The sequence below is a fragment of the Myiozetetes cayanensis genome, unplaced genomic scaffold, assembly GCF_022539395.1.
Source record: "Myiozetetes cayanensis isolate MyiCay16 unplaced genomic scaffold, myiCay2020 scf17, whole genome shotgun sequence".
NCBI lineage: Eukaryota > Metazoa > Chordata > Aves > Passeriformes > Tyrannidae > Myiozetetes > Myiozetetes cayanensis.
Window position 1 is genome coordinate 11,554,359 of NW_026087378.1, and position 19,046 is coordinate 11,573,404.

Here is a 19,046-nt window from a genome sequence, read left to right on the forward strand (position 1 = left end):
TATTTCAGCATGTTATCTCTGTGCAGTGAGACACTACTAGAAAGACACGGCTTAGCTTAGAGAAAGATGCTGTGTGAAGAGAGGTTGGACTCATTAATGAAACCAAGACCTAGAGCTTTGAATTGGCCCACTGTCTTGCAGAAAAACCAGGATCCCAAGAGAACCAAGCAGCTTTTTACAGTGCTTGTGCTTTTCTGTTCATTCACAGTTTGTTTGTTAGATGTCATTTGCATGAACAGTCAAGCAGTGTTTTTAATTCTGTTCCATCAACATTTGCAAGCCAAGTTTCCCTTTGGCACAGAACAGCGATACAGTTGTTCAGTTACTCAACTATTGTTAAAAGAGGCTTAGGTTAAGAGAGAGAGAGCAATTTGGATTATGCTTTATGAACTAATTAAATACTTATTTACATACTGTGTTTGCTGTCCCCTGTACACAGCAGTTCTGGTTTAGGACTCATTTCATGTATAGGTGATTTACAGCTTATTTCAACCTCATACCCTTGATGCGTGTGCTTTCTTCTCACCACACAAAGAGGGAGGCAAATTAATATCTCTGAGTCCCTTGACAATCCACAAGGGTCTTTTTCCTGGGTGCAAGAATTTCTGTAAAGCAAAATATGTGTTTATGTCTTACCTCTTCATAATCTCTGTTCAGCAGTGGTCTCACAGTAAAAATAAGAGATTTTTTAAAATATTGGAATATAAAGTTAGTCTACTCAAGTCTTATTTAGACATGTAAAGAGATTATCCGATTTCTGGAGGGGTTGTTTACAAAGCACATCTGAACAGGTCAGCTGTTCCCACACCTGAATGAAAATAGCAGCCCCTGAAGACAATTATTGTCATGGTTTCTTCATCCACCATCTTTCAGCCTAGGATCTGCTTGCTCATCAACCAGCAATGAGCCTGGATTCCAGGCATCCCCCAGCATGTTCCCCAGGTGCCTGGGCAGGTGACTTGGAGGGTGTGAACCCATTCCTGGAGCTGTGGTTCAGCCACACCATCTCCAACCCATCAGCACAGGACACTCAGGACTGTTGAGAACTTGGACATCTACCAAACATAAAATAAGGCCCTTCTATTAAAAAAACACTGATGAAATGAATTAAAATTCACTTTAAAATGTCAACAGGGATTGCTTAGCAAAGCCTACACTGGTGTATTTAATTTTAATGATTTTTGCAGAGATAAAAGATGGGCCATTAAAACTGGGGCTGATGGAAGTAACAGGACATTATTTACTGTGTTTCAAATGAAAGGTTTTCTGAAAGTTATTTATTAGCTTGGAGTAATGAGTCTAGTTTGCAGGAATAAATGAAATTTAGATCCAGCCAGCAAAGCAGTCCAGTTTGGTGCAACCTTTACCAAGAGAAGGAGGTTTTAGGAGAGGCACTTGCCTTGCAGGGAATCTCATCTGCCTCTTCTAATTTGTAGAGCTAAACCCCTGCCATTTGGCTGAGTCTCATGCAGTCTTCATCACTAAATACTTAAATCAGCCTCTTTAACAGTTAATATTTGCCTAGCTTGCTTGTAGTAGTGTTTCCTCAGTAATCATTATTCATCCACAGTTCATTCTCTAAATATTTACAGTTTTCTTTTTGGTGTTCCTGGGGTGATTTTCCAGCGTGCGTGTTTAGTTATGTAGCTCTCCTATTAAAAAAAAAAAAAAAAAAAAAAAAGACAGTTTTAATTTGCTGGCATTTTGTAGCTTTTGTTCTGCTTGCAGAGTTTAACACTGATGAGTTTTGACAGACAACAAAGCCAGCCCATGTGCCCGACCAGCTTTTTGAGGGAGGTGGATCCTCTTGGCAGAGCGTGAGGTGATGGGTCCCAGATGGAAGAGTTGCAGGGTGCAGCTGAGCTGGTTCAGTGAATTGCTCTTGGGAGAGAGGTCCTGTCCCTCTCCCCAGTCCCCCTCCCCACCTACAGACCTGCCCAGCAGAGAGATATTTGGCATTCTGCCTGGATTACCGTGCTCCAGGCTCCAGCAGGCACACACGGGTCGGTTCCGCTGCATCACGTAGGTGCACCATGACACCTCTAAGTCCATTCAGGCTGGCACTTATATACCTGTTAATCTGCAGTCTCTGATTATGTGTTGATCTTAAATGATTTCTTGAATTACGACCTGTTGGGAGGCTACAACAGAGTCTGGAAAAGAAAACATTCCCTCTCACATTAGTGGGTTTTTTCATGTTTTATATATGAACACAAAGTGGTCTCTGGACTAATGACAGAGCATAAAAGGTACTTCTGCACCACTGCTTTCATAGTTACTGGCTGCCAGTATCATCATTAAAGTGCTGAACTCTTTTGCAGGTTAATGAAATTTATCATGATGAATCCCTGGGTGCTCACATTAACGTTGTCTTGGTGAGGATAATCCTGCTGAGCTACGGCAAGGTAAGAAAAGGTTAATTTAAATGGAGAATATCAATATCTATAAACTTCATTTGTTTATGACCAGTGTAGTTAATGTAGTGACTTGTATTGGTTTTGTATTTTAATTCATATATTGTCCTTACCAGTCTATGAATATAAAGAACTTTTTTGTTTCTATACATTTGCTTATCATTTCAAATAATTTCAGTTTCTTCTGGGTTTTCCCTTTCTCATTTGAAGCTGTTGCTTAGCTGTGGCAGTCTGTAATTTCAGATTTGTTTGGAATAATCCACAAAATATAGAGAGCATTTTGGTTCCTAAAGAAAACACAAGGTGTTGTGGTAGAACTGCATGTAAGTGACAATAAACACAAGATCAGTTCTGCAAGATGCTGAGGGCTACAGCCTCTTTCTAAGAACTCATTTATACTTGTGCTTATTATCAGTGGGACTACACATTTACTTAAAGCTAAATGGGAGTTCTGTGGAATAGGGGCCAGAAGGCAAGAGCTCAGCAGATCAAATCTGTAATTAAGAATATTAAGTGTTTTTTCTCTCACTGTTCTTCTGGAAGGGGTTACTCCACAGGCAAAACTCGAGTAAAGGGTAACAAAATGTAAGTGTGTTTCAAAAGTATTGATCAGTTCAGTACCTGTGCCCCATTATTGCCTAATCAACATCAAATTCCATGGAAACAGGGACAGGGCGTTTCAGCTATGTTGATAAATGCTTTGGTAGAGGACATGTGATTTTAGTGCTCTCTAGCCCAGTAGCATGCCCAGCTGCTCAGAGCAGAGTGTTAAAGTCTAAGGCACCTTTCTGTGCCTGGAGCTGCTGGCATTTGCATGTTCATGTAGTGAACCTGGGTTCTGGAAGACTCCGTGTCTGTTCATGGAAGTGTTGGAATGCTGTGAGCAAAAAACCAGTGCAGATGTGTCAGTGGTGAAGCTCTACTGACATTTATCCATTTACCCTGCTCAATATCAGCTGAGAATTTTCCTCCCTGGTGCAAATGAGGGAGCATCTCTGCAGCGGACAATGTTCTAGCTTCTGAGCTGCCCTGCTGGTTTCAGAAGGCCATAAAGCGTCATAATTCCACTGCCACAAGCTTGTCCTAAGTAGCCAAGAAGATAATTTTTCTTGCATTTCTATATCTGATTCTTATTTACATGAAAGGGAATTTATGGCTTTCTGAAAAAAAGTAAAAAGTACGTAAAAGAGATAATTTCCAAGCTCCTCTGCCTTATGGTGTGAGGACCTGCATGCCATGGCTGCATGAGAATACCTTCTTTTATGTTCATGTTTTAAAGCTCCTGATCAGAGGACTAGTACTGGGGAGTAGAAGGTGAGGAGATTCCTCTTCAGAGGTTTGGGATTATTTAGCAGTGGAAAAGCAGAGAGAAAAGGTGTATAGTTCTCACTTTCATAACTTACCCTGAGGAGTTAGAACAAAGCCTTCAATATTCTACTATCCTACATGTCAGTACTAACAATTTTTCAGGAATATATAGTCAAAGTACATAACAAAAGAAATGCAAGTTTCTTGCATGTGCAAGTTAAGGCAGTGCATGAATGAAGCAGCCTGGTTGGCTTCACAGTATGAAAATATTATCCCTGTCTTGTTTGAGTAAGATTTCCTTTGAAAGCACGGAGCTGATATCTTCAGATTCATTTGCTTCACTGCAGGCAATTTATATATATTATCAAGGGTGCCATTTAAATAATCATAATAATTACATTATGGTTCTGTAATTGATGAAGTATGTACCATCAACGTCAGTTTTATGACAGCACTCTCAGCTATTGCCAATTCTCCACCCCTGAGAAGCCTTCTACTGTATTGTGGGGGTTTTTTAGAGGATTATATTATTTTATACAATATGTCATCTGTTGATAAGAATAATATGGACAATACTTGAGTTGCATAGCAACCAACCTTTCACTGGTTCTTGCTTGAAGGTACTCCACTCCTTCAAACATTCTCACTTTTTAACATTCTCAAACACAGGCAACTGTACATTCAGAAGTTTCAATCATTTCAGGAATTGCACTAATTGCCCTAGTAAGGTGAAAAAATGGAAGATATTCCTTGGTGATCACATGCTGAAATTACTTCAGGGACAAATTCAAGAGATTTGACACAGTTTTACTGAACTAGTACTTTGTGTAAGTTATCACCTCTGGACTTTGAGGGTATGGCAGGTTGAGCCCTGCCAAGGAGCACCGGGCTTGGGTGCTGGCTGGGTGCTGTGTTTGGGCAGCAGGCAGAGTGTGGCTGGGCTGTGGCTGGGGTAGGTTTGCAGGAGCTATCAGCCCTTCCCCGACTCCCCACTCTTCTCTCAGTACTTCAAACCAACGATGTACCAGAGGGACTGATGTGAAGGCCTCAAGTGTGCCTGGCTGCTGCCCACTCATTTAGCAATTCCACCATTAGGGTAGAAAAATGTGTTCTGCAAAGGCTGCTTCGTATCTGTGGTGGCTCCCGAAGCCCCCATGGATTTCTCTGCATTTTCTTGCCATTGACTCCCAAAGTCACAGGCTCCTCTGATGGGATGGGATACTGCAAATAAGTAAACAGGGTACATGCAGTGCCTTTTTCTTCAAATGGGAAAAAGATGAGCTGGCTGGCTTCTGCCTGTTTGACTTCAGTAGTAGGAAGAGTGGTTCCAAATTTTGGAAGCTGCGGATACATTTGAGATTAATATAATTCAATGTTTGGGCAATTAATTCCACTTAGACCTATTTTGGTTGTAAGGGCTCTGTAATCCAGCTAGCTCTAGGATACTGAGGGAAATAAGCAGGGCAACCACTATCACCAAGTGCAGAGGAGGTGGCAAGAGATGAGCTGAGAATGCATTTAAAAATCCTGACTGGTTATTATGAAATTTGTTTGGAAACATTTAAATCCTGAGCCCTGCATAAAATCCTCTCATCGCCTCTTTGAGGTGGATGAATAAAGATTATTATTCCCACTTTGCAGCTAAAAAAACAACGATGTGAAGAGTTATTTTCCAAGGCCACACGGAAGGCCACTGGCAGGCTGGGGATAAGACCTCATAAATTCCTGGCTCCGGCCCCGCACTCTGACCATCGACAATGGTGACTCTGTGTGCAGATGAGCTGGCCTTGCACAGCACAGAGAAAAGCACACACATTAGCTGGGATGGATGTAATTAATACAGTGATTAATGAAAAAAAATCAGGAGTTTTGCAGGGACTGCAGGGGTTTCGATAAATGCAGCCACCTGAGGATTTCTGAGGGTTATTTCTTGGGAAATGTGAACGAGGCAGTGCAGGAACTCCTGAACTCTCCTTTGGAGCAAAAAGCACAGGCTGGAGTCACCTGTATTCAGACTGGAGCAGGTTGGGATAAGCTGAGGGATGATATGTCTGCTCCATACTCATCTGGAAGTGCAACCAGCAAGGAGAAAAAAACCCCATGCAACCATAAACCAGTGGCAGCCCCAGAACGAGTGGTTGGACTCTGGCTGTGTGTTAACTTGGTCAAATTGAAAGAGGAATCTGACCACTAAGACCCAGAGCCTTTCAAAAAGATGAGGGGAGGGAAGAAAACCCAGATGGCTTTAAGATGGCAGGTCAGGAAGAAGGTACTGTGGGGTGGATGCCTAAAATCTCACAGGACAGGACTGTTAACCAAGAAGGATTTTTCAATTGTGTATGTCTAAGATATTAGCAGAGCTCCTGCTGCCTTCATTTGGGACAAGATTTTACCTTTGATATTTTCATAAAATGATGCTCTCTTTAACTCTGCCATCTGACCTTTTCATGTCTAAGCTTGATACAAGCAAGGAAGATGTTCCTGATTCAGCCAGGATGGAAAGTGCTGGTTTGGTTTGAATCATTTTCTTCTCTCTGTTTCCCAGTGGGAGGTCTTGGAAGGACAAACCAGGTTTACCCCTTAAATCTGGTGTTCATCCTCATGACTTTGCTGTTGGCCCTGGATGGAGGGGAAAGGGATGAATGCCTCCACCTATCTCTGATTCTCCCAGGAAAGTGCCAAAACTCTGGCTGAGAGCATTTGTGCCTGGCAGTGCAAGGAGGTTCTTAGCTGCACATTATGGTCACTGAACAGCTGCGCTTGGAACGGACCTCTGGGCACCATCTAGTCCAACTCCCCTGCTCAAAGCAAGGTCACTTGGAGCAGCTTGCTCAGGACCTTGTCCAGCTCTATTTTGAATATTTCCAGAGACTCCATAGTCTCTCTGGGCAACTCTTCCCAGTGTTTTGCCATTTTTATGGTAAAACTACAGTCACACTCCTAGAGGCTTTTTTTCTTACCCATTGCCTCTCGCCCTTTCTCTGGATACCACTGAGAAGACTCTGTCTGAGTCATCTTTATTCCCTGCCCAGTAGGTATTTATATACATTGAGAGTTTCTCCAGCCTCTCCTTGTGTTAGGAAGTCACTGATGTGAGTTGAGTATCTTAGTTTTCCACTGACATTGGCAGATGCAGAAGACCTGAAAGAATCAGCAGGAATCAAGCCCTGATCTTGCAGAATGCTATACAAATGGAGTTGTTGACTCCAGCATTTGGCCATCTCCAGTGTGGCCAAACCAGTTCTGCACAGGTTGAGTTGCAAGGCCAGAACATACCTATTATATAGCATTTTGGCTGCAGTTCATGTTTTTGCACTGTTTTCATATGCTTAGGGTAAGGATAAAGAGAAGAGATAAAGTCCCTCCTGTTTTTATCTGGGTGAATTGTTGAATTCCCTTATTTATGTATTGGAGTCATAGCTTATAATTTCCCAGTGTGTTTTGTTGGGACCTTGAAGAATGTGGAGCTGGCTGATAGCATAAACAGTACTTTGTATTCCTGATCTGCTTACATTTATACAGAATTAGAGACTGAAAAATGTTTACAAACTGCTGCCATAAGAAAGCTGTACTAATCCTTTGAATGCGAAATGACAGTTTGCTGAATGAGCTATTTTTGTTAGTTCAGTTACCACGGACACTCAATAATTGTATTTATGTATTTTTCCCTTCTCTTGTTCGGGATGAGAGAAGAATATAGAAGATCTAATCCAATATCCAGTGAACAATAGAAGTGCCAAGGAGAAGCAATGTAAACAGTATGTTTTGCAGAGACTTTACACATTCAAGAAGGGAAAGACATATGTTAAGTTGTTTCTCGAATGTGTGTGCTGCTCTGGTCCAACTTTTGCTACCATAGTTTGAAGCCTATCATGTTAAACAAATTTCTGCTCCTCCTGGAGCTACTGAAGAGCTGCAAAACCTTCTCCGTTGGTACTCTTGGAGCACCACCTAATGGATGAGTTAGGAAAGGTACCAAGCTTCTGACCAGCCTAAATTTCTTATATTCTTATCATCAAATCCCTGCTAATCAACACCACTGCAAACTTGCACCCAGTGATGCCAAATGGCAGATAAATGAAACAGTTCATTAAGGGGAGCTGCCATTTTGTGGTGATACTTGTCTGTCTCTCACACGGGCTGGCAGCTTGAACATTCTTGAAAGGTTTGGGTAGAATATAGTCCAAATTTGCAGTTTTCTTCTAAGATAACTCTGACACTTTTAAAGAAAAAAAAAATTACACGTTTCTTACTTGTCCAACAATCCCCACAAGTATCTGAAGGGCCTTTCAGTCAGCTTCATGAATGACTTGTTCTTCAGTGTCTTTGTATGAGAGAACTGAACACCACACTGATAACTTCCCAAAGGACAAGACAAGTGGCAAAGAAGGCTCAGAGACCTCTCTAAGGACTCTCAACACTTTCTCAATGCTCTTCTTTTCCTCTTTGTATGAATGGTAGTTGCAGCTCAGTTGTCTTCTATTTTTTATTTTTATTTTCTGCTACTTCTATCTATGGAAGGGATTGAAGAAGAACTGAAGGCAGAGTCAAAAAGAAAGGAAAATGGAAAGCGTTGGTAGATGTTGAGTTTCCCAGAGAAAGGGCCTTGGCCAATTCTCTAGGGCAGATTGTCCTCATAACCCTCTGTGGTGTCTCCTTGCCTGGGGGATGTTCTCCCAGATGAACCCTTTCCACTTCTTGGCCAACATCTCCATCTGTTTCCATCACCAATTCAGAGACTTTTTGCTTTTCTTGCTGTGAGAAGGAAAGTTTCTCTTTCCATTGGCAGTTTTCCTGCTGATCAGCTGAGTAATGCTCTCCACAGGCCTGCTGTCCTGCTTGGAAAGAGGTCCTTCCCAGCCAGGTCTGAGCTCCCAGCCAGCTGCAGGACCTGTGTGTTCCTGGCAGTGCAGGCCCTTTGCTGGCCAACAGTAACACCTACACCTCTTCTCCATGTGCAGCCTGCTGGCCCCCAAACTTTCTCTGTTTGCAGTGTGACAAAGAGAGATTTCACCTTACAATCCTCATTACTGTACACAGTTCATCTCTTGTCCTCTTTCTCCCTTTGCTGTGTCCATTTAATAAGGGGTTGGGCTTTCCTGAGTCTGTTGAAAGCTCCCCATTGACTTCCAACAGAAAATATTATCAAGTGTTATCTGACATCTCTACAAGAGTAATTTTTTGGACAACATCCTTCCAAAACATATGACATCTGCCCTGTCTACTAACAAGCTCTGCCGGGTCCCATGATTTCCTGAGCTCCTTTCTTGCAGGACAGCAGCATTTATCTGTAAAGGCAAGGCAGCTGGAAAAGTGGATAAAAACGCAATATAAAGGCATGTCTGGCTTAGGAAATCTCTGATCCAAACACCACTGGAGCCTTGGAATTTATTTAGAGGGAAACACTACACCATACTTGTGCTCCTCTAATTCCCTTCCCTGGACATCCCGTTGCCTACTGTCAGGAGATGATCATGGTACATGTGGTTCTTTGGTTGCAGCCAGAGCAGTTTCACAGCACAGTGAGGTTGACTCACTGTCAGATTGATGGTTCCCCGGCCATGCAGGATTTGCTGTGAGTACTGTTGGAGCCTTTCCGATTTGAAAGCCCTCGATAAATTGCAGAAAGTGGGAGTTCAGGTGAGAATTTGCTTGGAATCAAGTGGGTTTCTCTTTTCATTACAGTGAGGAAAGGCAAGAGATTAGTGGCCAGATGACTTGTGTGCTCAGTGGACTTTGAGTACTCAGCAGGTAGAACTGAGTTTTTCCTCTCACTCTTTGCAAGTCCTCCTCACTGACACAGGACCTCAACTTGCTGTTTACATTTGTGGGACATGGACACTCAAAATAAAGGACTTCCTACTGGATGCCTCATTTCCCAACTCAAAGAGCAATAAGGCTCAGTTTTATGTGCCGAATTTCTGATGTTAAAATTGTGTCATTGGCAAGGAAATTGGGTCAACTGAAACATATTATAGACTTGTCTGTTCTCAGCTTCCCCTCAAAGGCCAAAGGGGTTTTCTTCATTTTCCCCATTGTGTTGGATGCAAAACCCCCACAATATTCCACATTAACTGCTTGGTGCTCCTTTCATTTGCTTGGAAACAAACTAAAATCAGTGTTTTGGTCAGAGATTTCTTTGCAAATAATTGGATGCTCTTAAACAAAGAACATGTTGACAGTGTGCATTTTTTCTTTGTTTTCTGATCAATGCATCTTATAAGATGTAATGATTTTTGTTTGGTACAAGGTACAGAAGGAGGTCATTGAGAAATAAGGAACTATTAGCAAACAGTACACGACTGGAGACTTTTCAACTTCATTTTACAGTGTTCTTTGCTTTTTCAGGCTTGCAGTCAGATTTCTCACTGAGCTCCTTGAAGGGATTGATCTCTTTGGTGTGGCTTTGGAGAAATGAGAACAGTGGAGACGATGTAGATAGGTTTTGTGCTTGTTTGCTTGTTTGTTTTTGGTTTACCACTGATGGGTGTTATTGAAGACCTCAGCAATGGTCAAACCCTGTTTAACTGACTAGGATTTTCACTTGAAGAACCAGGATTTTGCCCTGTAACAGTGATTCAAAGTTTGTTTAAATCTGTTCTTATAAATATACAAACATGCAATAAAGGCACCACAACTGTCCCACCATTTAAAAGACAGTTATTAGTTCAATTTCCAAGGGAATGATGGTTGGAAGCAGTATGATCCAGTGTAGGATTATATTACAACTTTTTCATTCCGCAGTGATATAAGAATCCAAGCTGAGCCTCTATTTGGTTTATTAATTTGTTTTTCTGAACATTTGCAGGATTCTAATATCTTAGTTTTGCCAAAATGAGACCTCAGTTTGGCAGACATTTCTTTTATCAATTCCAGTTGTTCTTCCACAACCCTTTGAGGATTTTCTGTTTCATGTAGTCAATATTCTCTGTACTCCATCATGCACTCAATTAGAGGACACGTCAAATACATCTGTATTTAAACACGAATTATATTACTTCTCTCTTATTTTTGGCTTAGGGTAGGTTTTGCTCTCCATTAAGTATTTTGGAATGACAAATACTTGCATTGGAGTATAGCATCTAAATTGTAGTGGTTTGTGTTATGATTACAGTGTTGTCATGGTAATACAATTTCTGCAAATGAAAAGCCAGGGTTCACATATGTAGTTCTTAAAAATCCTGGAAGGCCTGAGATGGGTCAATTAGTCATACATTTTATAGCACCCCACATACAATAAGCTTTCTAAAGTCTTAGCTGTGAACAACACTAAGTAGAATGAGCTGGGAACTCTTGCAAAAGTACTATTGCAAAAAAAGAAAAAAAAAAAGAAAAGGCAAACGTAGTAGCTGGATTTTAAAATACCTTTCTCTTTCTTGTGCAAGAGAATCATCCATTGCACCTCATCTAACATGCCAGATCATTTGAGCCAGCCGAGCTCTGTCACTACACCACCCATGTAATGTGTGGTTTATATGCAGAATGGCACACCACAGTTCTATGTTCTACCTTCTGAATGATCTTCACATGCATAGTGGGATGAAGAAAATGCAATTTAAAAGGCGGCCATCGAAAAAAATTTCTGAAAGTAACAAGTACAGCTGAAAAGGCACACTTAGTTTTACACTTAGAGCCCAAGCTTTTAATAAAGAACTCTTGGTTCTATTTTTTTTTTCCTGCACATGTGCAGTCTATGAGTCTGATAGAGATTGGGAACCCCTCACAAAGCCTGGAGAACGTGTGTCGCTGGGCCTACCTGCAGCAGAAACCTGACACTGGGCACGCGGAGTATCACGACCACGCCATCTTCCTCACCAGGCAGGATTTTGGTCCATCAGGCATGCAGGGTAAGATGTACATCCAGGTTTGGTTTGCATTTGTGTTTACCACTGGGCAAGGCTGATCATGCAGAGTTTAGTTGTGTACCTTTTGCGTGGTTTTGGTGGGTGTTTTCTTTCCCCCAGGGCTCTGCATAGGTTTCAGCTGTAAGTGCTTCACTTACTATTTTATCCTTTCTTTCTGATTACTTATTGCATCATTTCTGTGCTCTTTCTTACTAGAGCCAAAAAAATGGGATCCATATGCAAACTGTAATGGAAATGCCCAAAGATTAAAGAACAGATTTTGTGTTTAAAAAGTTCCAAAGCTGTTGCTGTGCTACAGCCGAATTGCCAAGAAATGTTGTTACAGAGAGGTCTGGAACAGCAGGGCCAAGTGCTGTCCATTTTTTCCCTTTTTTCAGAGCTCTACCTCCTGTGAGATCAGGTTTTTCACCAGTGAGGAGAAACCTCAGAGCTTTCCCATTCCTTTTGAGTTGGCCAGATCTGCTGTCAACACAGGGCTGGGGTTTTACCCTGAGGGCTGGAACTGCACTGAGCTCCTCCTGAGCTGTAATTCAGCAGCACGTGGTGTCCTTTGCCTCTGTTGTCTTATGCACTTGGAAAAAGCAATTGCAGGATGGTCCTGGAGGTGACAAGAGTTTTCTTGGTGAGCCAGGAAGTTTTAATTTATCCAACAGGCTGGTCTCACCTGTTTTACAGATGAGGGAGCACACTGTTAAATGTTTGGGAGCAGAGGTCTCCTGAAAGGACTACTCCAACTTTATTTGTGTCACAACAAAAGACAGATGTTCACCCTAGAGCTTCCCACCACATTGCCTTTCTATATTGTTCATTTTCTGAAACACCTGGTGTTCCTCTCAGGCTACGCTCCAGTCACCGGGATGTGTCATCCTGTCCGAAGCTGCACTCTCAACCATGAAGATGGTTTCTCATCTGCATTCGTGGTGGCTCACGAAACTGGACATGTGTGAGTAGCACTCTGGACATCTGTGTTGTACCTTTAGAGGTCATTGATACAGAGAAGTACTGATGACTTTGGAAAGATGCTGTTGATGTTAAGAGATAATATTCAGGGTTAACTCCGATTTCAGGTCTCAGCTCTCGCTAAGCTTTCTTTATGATCTTAAGTGAGCTTTATATTTTGGGATTTTCAAATGGAAAAAAGAACTAATACCAAAATATCTTTCAGGACTGCTGTGAGAGTAGGTTGAATGATGTATTGTAGTCTCCTGGTGGAAATGTAGAGTACTCATAATGATGAAATATGAATTCACTGAACCGGTAGAACACATGATTCTTGCAAACAATCCGTACTAAATAAGCACATCATCTGTATATGTTACTGCTGATAAAGGAAACAATACTGCATAGCAGTGAGGTGCCAAGCACTGTGGTTACAACTGTTCTATATATTTCATATAAAAAATGCAATAATTTTACTTGCTGGTGTTATTAGAACCAATGACTGGGCAGCAGTTGTCAGAGCTCATTTTTGTTTCCGTTTGCAGAGAACATCTGCTGATTCCCTATTTTTTATCTTTGGTAGTACAACAGTTCCCAGAAGGCTTTTTCAGAACAGTTTCACTCTATTCTGTTTTCCCTAAGAAAGCCTGCAGGCCCTTTCTCTTTTTTGTATCATAGTTATTAAGGGCTTTGAACATGAAAGTGCCAAAATGTATTGAAATCACTGTAAACCTATCTCAGTAAGACAGAGACATAGATTTGATACCCAGATGGTATTTAATTCCAGAATTTTTCAATTAGGATTAAAAAGAATACAATGTGAGCTGTAAAAGGGATACCACTGAAGAACATTTGTAATCCCTCAAGTCACATTCAGCCCCAATCTGTTAGTTTGTATTAACTATGGACAGATCCTGCCCATGCTGGTCCAAGAGTGCTCATTAAAAAAATGCAGTGTAAGATCCTAACAAAGAAAAGGAGAAAACATACTCAAATTAAAGCCAAAAATAAATCTTAAAATATGTGTAACTTGGGGAAATTTTCTAGAAAGCACCCGACACTTTCCAGGCTGTTTCACATTTAAATAATGTGGGATTGCTCCTGGGCAACAACAGCAGTTTGTCTGAACTAGATTCCATTGTAGTGTCTTTCCTTTTTTCCATGCAAAGGACTTGTCTATAGTTGCAAAATACTCTGAATTAAGCCAAGGTGTGATTTTTTTTTTTTTAGAAGTCAAATTAATTCCAGAATAGCTCCAGATTAGAGCATAAGTAAATTTCTATCAGTACTGCTGGAGGGTGGACTAGCTCAATAATTCTGAAATGGATTCATTTAGCTGTAGTAATTCACAAACGTTCACAGAGGCCCAGAAAAAGGCATTTTTAGTCTTTTTGAAAGTGGATTATGCTTATGGCATGAAAGTACTCTCAGGGGTCAGTGCTTCCAGACTAGCTCTTCAGCTTCAGCCTCACCCTCTCATTTCTCACGACTCTGCTCGCGCGGCCAAGAGTCCCGGGACTTCGGCCCCTCGCTGCCATCGACCCCTGGCGGCATCTGGGAGGTGGAAGGACGTGGAAGCACTTCCTGGAGTTCAGCTGTGATGTTAACTGTGCTGTGTCTCTCCTGGGCGGGGCAGTTTAGGCATGGAGCACGACGGCCAAGGGAACAGATGCGGGGACGAGGTGCGCCTGGGCAGCATCATGGCCCCCCTGGTGCAGGCCGCCTTCCACCGCTTCCACTGGTCCCGCTGCAGCCAGCAGGAGCTGAACAGATACCTCCAGTGAGTAGCTGCCAAGTAGCCTCTCCCCTTTGATTAGGAAGCATGTCAGAACCATTCATCCAGCACTTGTGCCTTGTCCTTTTGTTAGTTGCTCACGTGGAGCCGAGTAAAACACACACGGCGTCCCCTCCCCGCCCTATTAGGAATGCCTTTCTTTCCCACTAACTGCAAGTTCTCAATTAGTTTTATTTCAGTCCAATTTAAATTATTCTCATTTCATTTACATCTGTTCACTGTCTGGACATGTAGAGTGTACACACTGTCCTCTCAGGGGTGTTGAGAGGGCACTGTGGTGGATCTCACTGCCAACTTTCCTCCCTCCCAGCAGCATGGTCTCTGTCTTACAGATACCACATTTGGCTTCAAGGACCATTTGTTGCTTATGATGCTTGTCAATGATAAGATGGTGATGCTTAACCAATAAAATCCACCCTTTAAATCCTCAGGGCTTTTCTTGGCTTTAATAGATATCTAAGGAGAGAACGTGGTTCTAGAATTAGCTGTTCAGTTGTTAGTTTTCCTTTAAGTACCCTAAATGAAAAAGTTGTTTAAAGAGCTTTATCCCTGCCCCTTTGGACCTGATGCTTCAGGCCCTAGACCTGTGCTGGAGTTCCCTGAAAAGCTCTATTGTTTATGACCATGGTTTTGCTCCTTACAGGAAAAAAAAAGACTTCCCCTTGTATTTATGTGCAAGTTGTACAGAAAAATCTTGGGAAGCTTCTAGGATAAGCAGCAAAACCTGAAAATTAGTAGGAAAAAATGCAGAGAAACACATGAAGTAAACATGAGTCAGTCTTTTTGTTGGTATTTTTATTATCTTAGATATCTTAGGTGTGGCAATAACGAATAAAAATATTGTGAGGCAAATGTGATTGTTTCAATTATCAAGATCCTCCAGAGCTTTAGCCATTAAATAAAAATCATCTGGCCTAGAGGGCTGCTTTACATTCTTTTAAATACAACTATTTTTAAAATGTCTTACAACAAAGCAGAACGATGGTTTGCTTTGAAGTAAATCTAACCTCAAAATTCTGCTTTCAGCTATTGGTATCTTCAAGGCAACCTTAATGACTGCCAGGACAGGCTCGTGTATGGTGTCCTCATGTCTATTAAATAACTCAGAGACATTTCAGAGATCCTGTGGACTGTGTTGGTCTTGTGAATTAACCAGTGCTTCCACTGTGTTAACCATTTGGTGATACTGGCACCAGTCCTCTGTCCCCCACGTGGCTCGGTCAGATGTAATTCTAATATATTACAGGCTGTCCTCCCTCCTTGGGAGGAGAGGAGAAACCTCCACGTTCATCACACAGAAAGGAAACTTAGTCTGTGAGTGAGGTGCTGCTTCTCAGCGAGGACACAGGGAAACTGCAGGGTTAGTGGTGTTCTGGGCTGGTTACCCTGGCCTCTGCTTTTGAAACTTCACTTGAAAGACAGTTGCAGGCAGCAAGAAACTCCACAAATGGAAAATTAATTAAACTTTCTTTTCTTCTTGGTCTCATGTGGATTCCTCCTTTGATTCCTTTCACATAAGGAGCCTGGAGACTGATAGGAATTTACCTGCAAGCTAAATGGAAATTACAAAGGAAGGGCTTCAGAAAAAAAAAATATATATAGAATCCATTAAAGGTGGATACAACATGATAAAGTGAATGTGAGTGTAACTGCAATATTAGCTGCTCCTCACAACCAGCATCTGAGAAATCGTAGGCTCTGTTTTGTTTGGAACAAAAAGGCAACGAAACCACAAACACTGTGCAAGTCTCACAGCCCCATCTGTTACTGTAATTTTTTGCCTGTTGCAGCTCCTATGATTGTCTGCGTGATGATCCCTTCGAACATGACTGGCCTTCCCTTCCCCAGCTGCCAGGAATTCACTACTCCATGAATGAGCAGTGCCGGTTTGATTTTGGTTTGGGCTACATGATGTGCACAGCTGTGAGTACTTAACTTTGGTCTCTGCTGTTTCTCATCCAGGAGGGCTCAAAGTGTCTCTGAAATGTCCTTAGTAGGGACAGAGCAGTGAAGCCCCCAAGGAAAAATGTTGTGTCCACTTAGCTGTAAGCAAGGATTAACAACTGAATGTTGGCAAATGTGTTATTTCTAATAGATTTAGGTGTTGTTGTTTTTTTTTAAACTGGAGTTACAGAAATAATTATTCTGTAGTTTCACAAATATCTGTAGACTTCAAGCAAACAAACTTGCTTCATTATTGAGCCTCCTCTTGCTGGCAGCTAGTTATTTTGCTACACAGCTCCCACCCAGATGTGGAGGAGATGGATTTTCTGGCACATCTTGTAGCACTAGCACGGGGCAGCATGCTTTTATGATCCAATTTTATGGAAAGTGTGATGCATTTTGATACCTAAGCAAGAGAAAATAGGCATGACAGCGAGTAAAGCAACTTGCAAGGGCTCTTGATGACATGGTTGGCTCTTGTGTATGAGGAAAACAACAGGCAAAGTCTAAATTTAAAGCAAGGCAAGATTAGTGCAATTCTCAGTGGATTTGCCTCAGAAAACAGTCTTCTGCAGCTGAGCTGTGCCTCCCACCTTCAGGTCCTCAAGTAGGACAAAATATTAAATGGAAAGAGATGTTTTCAACTGGTGTGGCAGCTGCTGACACATAACATTTCAGCTTTCATTCCCATCTGCAGGAATATGTGTGCCAAGCAGTCCCTCTAGATAATGCATGAGAACCTTCAGAGCATCAGCTCTAGTGTTTTGTCTTGACACAATTCCCACTGTTGGCTTAGAAGAAAATCCCAGCCAAAGAGGATCTTTTCTTACACCCATTCTCCAGAGCCTGGGCAATGGAGACATTCTAATCTTCTTTGTTCAGAATAGGCAAAAGCATATCCAGACATCATGTTCTATTATGTTTTGTGGTGGGTGATTCTCATCCTCTCCTATAGAAGCCTTTGCATTGTAGATAAAATGCTGATTTATTCATCAGATCATGGTTCTGATCTCAAATTTCCATCCTCCTAAGAAGGTAAATACAACTCCTGAACTTCCATCTGAGCAGCTCGTTTCTGTCTGCCATGGGTGCTCAAGGATTTTTTGCTTTGTTTGCCAAGTGAAGCAGCACCATTTGGAGAAGCTGTAAGAAAAGGTGGTGTGTCTGGGGAAAATGGTTTCCCCCTTGGCCAGTAGGCCTTTGGTCCTTAGTGTAAAACTATTTTTGCGTGACTTTAATCCATCTCACCCAGGTGGGATCTCACTTCAAAGTCACTGATGATTCTGTGTGAAAGCTCAAATATGCTCAATCCACAGACATCATGGTGTTCCCAAGGAGTCAGTGCTAAGCATTTTACTCCTAGGAAAGGAAACTAACCTGCCCCATGCTGCAGCTTCCAGTGCAGTTTCCAGTGGGAACTCTCTCAGAGCATCATCCACTTCAATTTTTCTTGTGTTTCAGTTCCGTACATTTGATCCCTGCAAGCAACTGTGGTGCAGCCACCCCGAGAACCCCTATTTCTGCAAAACAAAGAAAGGGCCTCCGCTGGACGGGACCATGTGTGCTCCAGGAAAGGTGAGACAGGGTGGGTTCATGTGTGTTTGGGTGCAGTTGGGGGTGTTGCCCTTAAAATCAAGGGGAACAAGAGAAGAGGGCCTGTCTTGAGGACCTGAAGTTTGCTGAGATCTGGGGCAAAGTGCCCACTCTGCTATGACTTTTTGATGTCAGCTTGTTGTGCCTGTATCCCAGTGTGGGAATGCAGAGAGCACTGAGGGCCTGGAGATGACAGCCGAGCTAAGGGCACTGTAGTTTGCCAGAGGGAAAGGATGGATGTGGGAGGTGAGTGCCAGCTAGGGAGAACCAACGTGACAGCCAAGGGGGACTATGAGGAGAGAAGGGCAGATCTGTGGAGGTGGATATGCTGGTTTGATGATAGTCAAGGGAGGCACGAGGAGCTGTGGAGGGATGGTGTGATGTGGCAAAGGCTCAGACAGCTCTGGCCACTCAACCACCATGCTGAGCCTGCTCCAAACCTCAGTTATCCTCTGAGGAGATCACGCTGTGCTCACAGTGGATCTGAACTCTGAGTCCTTTGAAGTCTGCTGAAAAAAATCTGGCTTCCCTGGGCTTTGGATGCAGTGACTGAGGGGGAGAGGAAGATGTCGCTACTTGGAAAGATTTTTTTATAACCCAATGGATGACATCATTTATGCGATAAATGAACCGTATTAGCAGCTGCTGTTATGGTTTGGAATGTCTTTTTTATGAAAACGTTATGTTAAATTAATTCCCCAGCAAGTCACGCTCTAAATAAACCACTCCTTTCTGGTTTTCTCTTCTTTAAACTACTCCTGTTATATCAACTTTGTTTCTGATTTTAAAAAAATTACATATATTTTAAATTACAATCCAAAATCTTAGGCGGTTTATTTGGATTCATTATTTTTTATCTTGCCTTTTGCATTCAAAATACTCATTAACCCCCTCCCCCCGCGAAAAATACAGTTATATCCATTTTGTTGCATCACACTCTTCCCCGAGCCATTCATTCATATTAGTATTTGAACAGAAATGAGGAGAGAAAGGGAATTTGTAACCCCACAGTTAAGGATCTGTCAGTGCTTCCATTATAAACAGTTTGTCAGGATATTATGCAACTCAGCTGTAAAAATTTTCTTTGGACTGGAACTTGGGATCCAAGGCTTCAGCAAGCTGTGCAGACAGCCAGGCTTTTGAGCTCAGCAGAGATGCAAGAGAGTATGTGCACATTCTGAAGTTGCA

The 19,046-nt window shown here is 42.1% G+C and overlaps 1 protein-coding gene across 2 annotated transcripts in view; it reads left to right on the forward strand.

The window, feature by feature from the left end:
- The window catches only part of ADAMTS2 (ADAM metallopeptidase with thrombospondin type 1 motif 2), a 170,852-nt gene that overhangs the window by 122,785 nt on the left and 29,021 nt on the right, over window positions 1-19,046 (forward strand). For both annotated transcript variants that reach the window (XM_050312068.1, XM_050312067.1), the window contains exons 5-10: window positions 2,322-2,405; window positions 11,413-11,569; window positions 12,425-12,530; window positions 14,163-14,306; window positions 16,112-16,244; window positions 17,727-17,840. In XM_050312068.1, the coding sequence (XP_050168025.1) occupies window positions 2,322-2,405; window positions 11,413-11,569; window positions 12,425-12,530; window positions 14,163-14,306; window positions 16,112-16,244; window positions 17,727-17,840 (738 nt within the window). The remainder of the gene's footprint in view (window positions 1-2,321; window positions 2,406-11,412; window positions 11,570-12,424; window positions 12,531-14,162; window positions 14,307-16,111; window positions 16,245-17,726; window positions 17,841-19,046) is intronic.